Below are 9,551 nucleotides of genomic sequence, written 5' to 3'. Positions count from 1 at the left end.
AGACCGAAGTTGTGGGAAAGTCACGCGTAAGTGAGGTTGAAAACATACAGTTGATGTGGTTGTTGTGAATTATAGGAAAGTAACAGCTCTTTGTCTGGCAGCAAGAACAGTTATTATAATAGCACAATAGGAAACTAGCCTACACGGTTGTTCGCATCGCTGTTGTTGGCCACTGGGCATAAACCACAATGTTTCAAAATCGCTCTCGGTTTACAGATATCAAAAAGCTGCAGTCACCGCCTTTTGTTTGAAGCAGTTACAATGCGTGCGGCGTGACAAAGGTTTAAAGCTCCCTCATCTCACAGGCGATGCAAACGTTTGTGTCTCGAGAAACAACATCATAACAAAAGGGAAAACTGATACTTTCCATTGTAAAAAGGTTACGTCAAAATATAGGTGGCGGTGATCAGTTGGAGTGAATCACTGTTCATAATTGACTGATAATTCACAAGCACTTTTAAGCTTCTTCATTTTATATCACAACGTAATGAAATAACGAAGCTAGAAATTACAATTAATTTAATTAGCAGCATTTGTAAAGAGTTTGGCATTTCAACTTCTTCAGGTTGTACATTTACGTTTACTATACTTACAGACTACTCGTGTATTAAGTTTTGTCGCAATTTTAAAAACTTGCAACAATGAAATTATGTCGGATTTTCATTCATACCTTCTTGGTTGCATCTGCATGCTGTAAGTGTTTAACCTGTTGTTTTTGTTGCAAGTGATTTTCATGTTTTTCGAGGGCTTTCTACAATAAACTTTTTCGAAACTAGTTTTAATCTACTGTTAAACTTGTTTTGTAATTAAGCTGCTTTGGAGATTTTCGACGTTGAACCTCAAGATCAAGTTGTTCCACTTCATTCTACAGCTGATATTACGTTCAAGTGTAAAACTAACCTCAATAATCCAAACTATTCGTGGAGGAAAGACAACAAACCATTGAATACAAGTAAGTTGATCGAAATCATTGCACGTGTCTTTTAGAAGTTTATTATTACAAGATGAACGAACAATATCGCTTGATAGTTTTTTGGAGAATGTACATAGCAATTGTGTAAGCTCCAGACAGATGGCCACTGTTTCGACCTAAAAGGTCTCATCAGTGCCGCTGGTGTGACTTTCAGACGACTTTGCTGACCAAACGGCCAAGCAAAGACTTCCACTTTGTGGTGACTGTACAATCACCGTCATCCGTTGGGAACCAAACTAGGTGCAACCTTACGGAGAAAACAAGGTGGAAACACTTGGCCAAGCAATGCCCAACCAATAGTGCCGTCAGGCCCCGTGTCACAATAATCATAAGATAAGCAAAGTGGAGCCAATAATACGAATTGTGTAAGCTGGTGTGACTTTCAGACGACTTTGCGGTTGGTCAGCAAAGTCGTCTTATAGTCACAATAGCTGCACTGATGAGACCTTTAAGGTCGAAACAGTGGCCATCTGTATGCAGCTTACACAATTCATATTATTGGCTCCACATTGCTGTACATAGCAAGTTCGACTGTCGGCAATCGTCATGCAAATTCCACTCCCCGCAAACACATTTGGCCTCCAAATAATATTGTTTATTTATGTGTTTTAACTCAGAGTAGTCGGTTGTCACGAATTCGGCTCTTCCTGATCTTCGCCTAATTTAAACAACATAAAAAAGTGTTTTTTGTTTTCTTTACAAAAATTTTCGAAATCTAAAAAATCTTGTGATGTGCGATGCAATATTTTGTTTCCGTTAAACCTCAGAACTTAGTGTATATATAATGTTTTTACAAAATTTATAACCGTTGGTGAGTGTTTAATGTTTATTGGTTTTATTGGCTATGGAGGTAAGTTGAACTTGGTCCACACAGACGCCAAGATGTAACATAGAAATCTGTGCGAATATTAACGAAATAACTTGGTGTAGCATTTAAATATATAATCAAAAATGGCGGGTGGTTGCCCTGTTCACACCTAATCATTAAAATTCGCGCAGATTTGTATTTGACACAAACTTAAAATGTGATTATATATTGTTTGGCGAAAAATTTGTTATCTGGTGTAGTGGTTTCTTATTAAGTTCACGTTTGTCCGAATTTGTGATTGACAGGTAGATATCGATTCCGAAGTTTTGGCGGGAACTTAACAATCTTGAACCCACGACCACGTGACAAGGGAAGTTACCAGTGTGTCGTAAAATGTGATGACGGCATTGTTCTCAGTAACTATGGAAACCTCATATTTGCATGTAAAGATGGTTACATACACTTATCCCTTCATTGCCATGTGAAATAGGACAATACTGCTATAACGAAAAGGTTTGTGAATCGCATTGATGTAAGCTTAATAATTATTTCAGATATCGATGAATTTCCGAAAATTACACAAAACCCAAAGTTCACATTCATTGGTCAGGGAACCACAATTTTCTGCCCTGCCACAAAATTTGCCCCAAGTAAGTCATAAAATACCTCGAAGACAACCAATAAAGTTATTGTGTGTTTGTGCAGAGAATCAAGTTGAATTTTATTGGATAAAGGGGGATAGTTTTGAAACCTATAATCGTGTTTTGAACGACCAAACCCATTACACATCCCAGTTGGATGGTAGTTTGTACTTTGCCAATCCATCTATAGAAGATAATGGATTTTATTCATGTGTTATCAGTGGAAACTGGAAGGTCAATGGAGTAAAGTACGAACAAAAATCAAGTTCAATAGAGCTGAAAGTCGTTCGTTTTCGTAAGAGGAGTTTTACATTTGTATTTAACCTTTATCTTCTGTGATCAAAAGAAACTTAACAAAAAGTATTTTAACCCTATTTTGCAGCGGAACAAGGACATGCTGCATTTCTTGTCACCCCCAAAAATGTTACAAGTGCTGTCAGAGGAAGAACGGTTACTTTGGAATGTTTAGCTGAAGGAAAGTAAGTCTTAGGTTAACAGCAATTAATATTAAAGTTTACAAGGATTACAATTCCAGCCCAACTCCTCTCATCCACTGGGAAAAGCTTACTTTAGACTCAAAGTTACCTCACGGTCACCAAATCACAGAATCAGGACAACTCTTGCTGCAAAATGTAACAGAGGTCATGGCTGGAACTTATATTTGCAAGGCTTGTAATGTATTTGACAGTGTGGAAGCAAGGGGGCAACTTGAAGTAAATTGTGAGCATCTGAAAGACAACTTAAGATAGCTTTTTGTATGCTGAATTAGCAAAAATTACTTTCCGGAGTTCTTTCATATGAAAACAACACTTCACAATATTTTTCAGACAAACCACAAGGAATACATCAACTTTTTATATCATTTTTTAAAATATCATCAACTCACACTATGAGATGTTCAGCATCTGCTCAACCACAAGCTTCTTATACATGGCTGAAAGATGGAGAAGAACTTTTCAACACAGATCACATTGTTATCAATAATGTAGATGGGGAAAGTGAACTAACATTACAATCAGTAAATGTTACAGATGAAGGAATGTATCAGTGTGTTGCTTACAATTCTGTTGGACACACTTTTTTAAGTGTTTATCATACCGTCATGGGTAAATAACCATAACAATTTATTTTCATTTTAGAAGTATTCTATTCCATGCCTAAACAAACATGTTCTTATTTTGTATAGAAATAAATGTGATGCTATTTTTTAAGGTGAATCCCCTGCACTGCTAGACACTGCAAACAAAACCATAAATGTGATTATTCATAGTGATGTCACAATGAGTTGCAAAGTTTCAGGATATCCACTGCCAAAAATAAGTTGGAAAAAAGAGCAGAAATTACTAAAAAACACAAACAAAAGGTTAGAATTCAAGACGTTTTGTTTATTATCAATGGTATTGCTTAATTTGTGAGATATTTCTCCAATATTTGTCTATGAAAAATGCAAATTATTTTAGGTGTAGCCCATGCAAAAAGTATATGAATCATAATGCACATGAAGTAAATCTAGTAATTCCATCTTAAATTCACATGTATATTAGTTTCTGTGCTTTTTACATCTTTTCCTCAGTGTATCATATAAATCACTGCACTGAACCAACCTGATCATTATGCTAAAGCCCTGCAAAACCAGAACAAGATCTGGCTAAGTTGTGAAAGTTATCACAGACAGTTAATTCTTAGACACACATTCGCCTAAATGTAAAATACAAATACATCACAGGAGGAGCACATCAAATAAACAGTTGTTTTGTCATAATTATTGTGTTGTCATAGATACAGAATAGCTGATGCTGTTTTGTTGATTATAAATGTTACAATATCCGATGACGGAGAATATTGTTGCCAAGCATTTAACTTACTGGGGGAAGTTTCATCTGCTATGATGCTCAAGGTTTATTGTGAGTAACATTATTTATAGTTATTAAATATTGAATTCGGTCGACTGATGGATTGAACTATTATTTTATCTGCTTGAAATGCTACAGTGTTTATCACAATGTCTTTTCCTGGTTCTTTGTAAAAAGAAAGAGAAAACTGAGAACAATTTTAATTTTCAGCTCCAACCAAAATCACCCAACATTCGACAACCCAAGTACTTGAAGCCGGGGATGCAGTTGAACTTGAATGTTTTGAAAAACATGACACAAAGTTGGAAGTTTCATGGAGCTGGAAACAAAATAACAAAACAATCAGCAATATTGATTCTCACTACAAAGCTACTGGTGGAGTTTTGGAAGTAAGTTTTACTTAGAGCAATTTTTTCGCTTTTGCTGCTTCAGAAATTATACTTTTTATCATTTATTTCAGCTACGTGATGTAGGAAGTCAACAAATTGGGGAATATGAATGTTGTGCAGCTACAGAAGTTTCAACTGATTGTGCACTATTGCATGTGGATGTTATTGGTAAGAATTAGAAAATGTGATGGTCATTTTAAAAACAATGTTAGGCAAAAACATATCCTTTATCCAAACAAAAATAAAAAACTGGTTTTCCATACTTTGTGATGTAGCAGTATATTATGATAAAGCCTGTGGAAAACTAAATTGTTTATCTCATTTACAATGAAATACTTTGTTTTACCTGTCTTTTAGCTCCACCTGATGCACCAAACAACGTGATGGTGATTTATTCATCGTCCAACTCTCAACATCTTACATGGAACGAACCTAAATCAAATGGAGCCTCCATAACTAGTTATGAAGCTGAAAAGAAAGGAGAATATGACACAGAATGGAGTCAAGCTTGTTCTACAAACACAACATCATGCACAGTTGATAACCTTCTTCCATATAATTATTACACATATCGTGTTTATGCATGGAACAAGATGGGAAAAAGTGAGGCCAGTGATCAAAGTGAAAGAAGCTTGACACAAAGTGGAGGTAATGACAATTATTTCCATTACCATCAGTGATGAAATTATTTCAAAGCCAAAACTGTACTTCAAATCCTTACTTTTACAGCACCTGTATCGGCACCAAGTGGAATATTTGGAAAACGTGAAGAACCTGGGAAACTCATTGTGACCTGGGAGGTAACAAGACTAAACACAACACAAATTTACACTCTATAAAGTTTTCATACCATTGTTTGCGCATTGATTTTTTTGACAAATAATTTTACTCTGCTAAAAATGCGAATACTTGTAAAATTCGCAATTTAAACAAACCTGTAAAAAACTGTAAAAAAATATCATTTTCTTAGCATCCATGCCATTTTTGTATGTAGTTTTTAATTATGTCCTTCTCACAAGTATAAAATGATTTGATAAATTTTTAATCAGATATCCACAATATACATCAGGGCTTCTCAAACTGTTTACATTGGTGTGTTCCTAAACTGAACTCAAGTGTGTAAAATTTTCATCTAACAATAATTTGGGAAATTGCAAATCACGAGATCATGAATTACAAGGAAGTGTTTCCTGACAGTCTGGATTGAATCAAAAGAATTTGTTTTGCGTTAAATTCTGTTCTTCATTATCTTGTTACTTTATTTAGAACTTTGAACTGACTAAAAAGTTTGGAGTCTCCATAAACCAATTAAGGTGTCTCTTTTATGAGTAGAAGTTTCAGAAACCCTGCCATGAAGTACTTGCTTTAAAATAAAGTTTATTGCTTTGTGCCAACAGATCTTTCCTAAAAAGTATTATGGAGACAAAACAGTAACGTACGAGGTAATTTTGCAAAAAGGGGGATCTTACGACAGTGCAGATGCTTCAACATTGCACCGTGAAGAAGTTGCACATACTGAAAATGATGCACTTGCAACACAAACTGTCTTTAAGGTACACAGGTACATTTTCTTCATGCTACTTAAGTTTTAATAATTTGTTTAAACTTGTAGGTTGAGAATTTAAATCTCAATTCGCATTATTGGGTAAAGATGAGAGTTGTTAACTCAGTTGGTTCCGGACCATTCACCAATATAGTCAAGTTATAATTCGTTCCAATTGTTTTCCTTGTTAGATATGTTGTTTGTTGAGCATATCATTAACATGATCATAGAAATCTTTTGTAAATCTTTTTTCATGACACCCATTTTCCTGAAAGCAAAGTGGCCCATTTTTGAGACTTTATTTAGTGCAAAGCCTGTGCATTATTTAAGATTCCCTTTTCAAACTTTATGGGATTAAGATCACTATCTACAGTTACTCTCCATTTCCTATTCCACAGAAATTTATTCCTCAATTGTTTGATAAAATTCATTGGGAAAACGTGATGCCTAATTACCATATTATGCTGATATGTCGGTAACATAACACAACTATGTGTTATCTTGCGAAACTCGGCCTGAGGGAAATATCCCCGAAAATGTAGGGGAATTACCACAAAATTCGGACTCTTATTTTTAAAAATTTTAAATAACACTCGGTAAACAAATTAGGGTTATGTATTCAGGTGGTCATGTGAAGGTGAAACCACCTTCTGTCGTGTAGTATTGCAGTCTTATAATATCGTCGTATGTCACTTGTGGCTCTGGAGGTTAGTGGATTGCAACAAGTCGCATATGACGTTACTGAGCTCCCTCTGTTTTGAATATTCTTTTCTTCACAAACTTCCAAATTAACTTTGCATTTTTAAAAAAAATCTTTGCATGTTTCTTGAAACCCTCCGTATGTTTTCTCATATATTTCTAGCAAAAAAACATGTTCCTTTTTTATAGAATTACCACAAGAACAAGAAACCAACTACACGAGGGTATTTCTGATGTTTGCAAGTATAATTGCGTTATTATTTGTGGCACAACCGTGTGTTTTTTATTTGGTGTTTCGACACGATTAAACGTGCAAATAAAGCATTTTATTAACAAATATTTGTATGCAACCAATGATAAAGTAAATGATAATAATCAATTTCTGCTTACATTTTATATATGTGTTTTCATGCACTTTTGGTTCGTACGTTTTGTCAACATCATCGTTATCAGCGCTCAGTCGTTGCAGCTTTTTATGTGTGTAAATTTTCTTGTATTACGATGCACTGCTTGTATTGCAGAAGTTTGTATTTTATTCAAATATTGTTTTAAATCCAGAATTTTTTAACATCTTTTTTATTGTCACGTGTAGCCTCTGGTCGAATTACATATTTCTATATCTCGAAGCAATTGGTTTGAGTGTTTCCCTACTTTAAGATAGATCTTGAACAATACATAACAGGATTGTTGACTCTGTTGGTTTATCAGAAGGTACAAAAACATTAACATATTAACGCTTGCTGAATTACTCACTCTTGGGTATTGTGTGGGAATTCAGCAAGATGATGACAATAATATTTGTTGAAATTTCATGACCTTGCTTTGGGCCAGAAATTATTATTAGCAAACGATTTTACTTTACGCAAACGTGTAATATACGTTGCATTTTGTTGGATACAAACAGAAATATACGTTGCATTCCAGTTCACCATAACATGCATTGGCAACAACTTCCTTTGCGCTGATGAATTTGGTGCAACAGAATTTACTTTGTGTTGATGCATGATTTGCCGTCATTTTCTTTAGTTATTTTTTGACATGACAAGCATTAGACCAGCTGAACTTTTTTGCATGTGAACATTTGTATTGTTTAGATCGGGTGGCTACCAAATGTCCAAAACAAACAGATCCACAAACTTTATTTTAATCACTTTGTGTTTTGAAATGAATGTTTATTTTTTTTGCAACCGACACTCTGCAAGTTTCGTTCAAACAGAATGTTACTGAGGTCACGTCTGTTTGTGTTCTGACGAATAAGTGGGTGGTTCATGGGCGTGTCTAGTGTTAGGAGTAATAACCTGGCGTCACTGGAAAGTTTTCAAAAAAAAGGGTTCAAAAGTTTACAACATTTAGCAAATGCTCTTGATTTACAACTTCTTGGAACAGGTGATTAAAGTTCCCGTACAAAGTTTACAACCCACAATTAAACTCAACCTTTGTTCGCATAAATCAGGTTTCAACACGATTGGGGTTCGGAGTCAGGAGATTAATTGTTGTTTGTTTTGCACCCGAGCCCTCGGTGTTGAACGTGGATAAAACATTGATGTTTCCCGCACTTTGCAGTCTGTATAAAAAGCAACCTTGTTGAACGGTCAGACAGAGGCTTGAGCAGGAGTTCTGAAGTTCTTTAGGATTAAGACGCACACCCATTTTTAAGTTTAAATGCATCCAAGTGGTAACAGTTGTAATTATAATAAAGATCATTTACGACGTGTGCGACCCTAGGTAGGTGAACATATTGATTCGTGGTTGAATAAACACACGTCCATCTCCTCATGTGTAGAAAATTATCAAAAATACTGAGATTCTACAGCGGACGGTGATTCCCCTCATGATTTTATCGGCTTTCAAACTTTTGTTTTTTTATTCTGAACAACTTTAACAATTCTTGTGAGGTTGTATGTAGGTAAGTGACTTGAAATGGGTCAGCACTAAACTGGGATCAGTATAAATGTAACCGGGACCTCGCATGCGTTTAATTGTGTCAGAAGTGTCAAAGTTTGTTCAGTCATGTCGGGTTTTTACCAAGTCTTTATTGGGCAAATGACGATAAATGGACAAAAATTAACTTTGCTAAAAACCGACGCAAAAGTTTATTGGGATCAGTGACGTAGGTTGGAGGTGATTGTGTCGTCATAAACTATGAAACTGGAGCCATTAGTTTTACACACCAGCAAAACACTGACGACACAAACTAAAATTTATGTGTGTTTCGTTGTCTTAAAACTAAAAATTAACGACGTCCTGATCAAATAAGTTTACACTCTCTGCGTTAATGTTGAAGTTTCTTAACATGTCGTGTTTTGTTGTGTTACCTGTTGTGTTGCTTGTGTTTTCTGTGGAAGAGTTACCAGTTATTTATTAAGAATCATTTTTTACTCCTGAAACTTTTGGCGTGAAGTTGCTTGAAACAATAATAGAGAAACTAGGCAACTTGCCAAAACCCCCTACATACATGTGGTGATGTAGACCCTCAGGATATAAAAGAAATGCGAAACAGAAATACGTTGCATTCTACTTCACCATAACTTGTACAGATAGCAACTTTCCACATGAGAGATGTTTGTTTTGTGCGACAGAGGACGATAGTTGCAGGTGTTGTACTTACACAGTCATATTAAACCAGCAGGCAAGTTTCGCACAAG

The 9,551-nt window shown here is 35.4% G+C and overlaps 1 protein-coding gene across 2 annotated transcripts; it reads left to right on the top strand.

The window, feature by feature from the left end:
- The first annotated feature begins 593 nt into the window (after positions 1 to 593).
- On the top strand, positions 594 to 7,597 carry LOC145904379 (contactin-3-like). 2 transcript variants are annotated; one of them, XM_082992368.1, is made up of 16 exons: positions 594 to 693; positions 812 to 952; positions 2,087 to 2,224; positions 2,336 to 2,431; positions 2,487 to 2,717; positions 2,805 to 2,901; positions 2,958 to 3,142; positions 3,250 to 3,528; positions 3,635 to 3,785; positions 4,202 to 4,326; positions 4,486 to 4,664; positions 4,736 to 4,832; positions 5,022 to 5,312; positions 5,394 to 5,464; positions 6,062 to 6,217; positions 7,096 to 7,597. In XM_082992368.1, exons 1-16 carry the CDS (start codon positions 642 to 644, stop codon positions 7,138 to 7,140), a joined length of 2,334 nt encoding a protein of 777 aa, XP_082848494.1. In that variant the 5' UTR covers positions 594 to 641; the 3' UTR covers positions 7,141 to 7,597. The 2 variants fall into 2 exon arrangements, with proteins under 2 accessions (XP_082848494.1, XP_082848493.1); XM_082992367.1 differs by having other exon boundaries at positions 6,277 to 7,597.
- The last annotated feature ends 1,954 nt before the right edge of the window (positions 7,598 to 9,551 follow it).

The sequence above is a fragment of the Ascidia mentula genome, chromosome 1, assembly GCF_947561715.1.
Source record: "Ascidia mentula chromosome 1, kaAscMent1.1, whole genome shotgun sequence".
Taxonomy (NCBI): domain Eukaryota; kingdom Metazoa; phylum Chordata; class Ascidiacea; order Phlebobranchia; family Ascidiidae; genus Ascidia; species Ascidia mentula.
Note: the sequence above shows the minus strand (reverse complement) of the source record. Positions and strands in the feature narration are given on the sequence as shown.

Excerpts from the sequence above, each read along its gene's own strand:
- LOC145904379 (XM_082992367.1), top strand. The coding sequence starts at position 642 with ATGAAATTATGTCGGATTTTCATTCATACCTTCTTGGTTGCATCTGCA. Across the intron at positions 3,786-4,201 it reads CTAAAAAACACAAACAAAAG|ATACAGAATAGCTGATGCTG; the intron begins GTTAGAATTCAA and ends GTGTTGTCATAG. Across the intron at positions 4,665-4,735 it reads CTACTGGTGGAGTTTTGGAA|CTACGTGATGTAGGAAGTCA; the intron begins GTAAGTTTTACT and ends CATTTATTTCAG.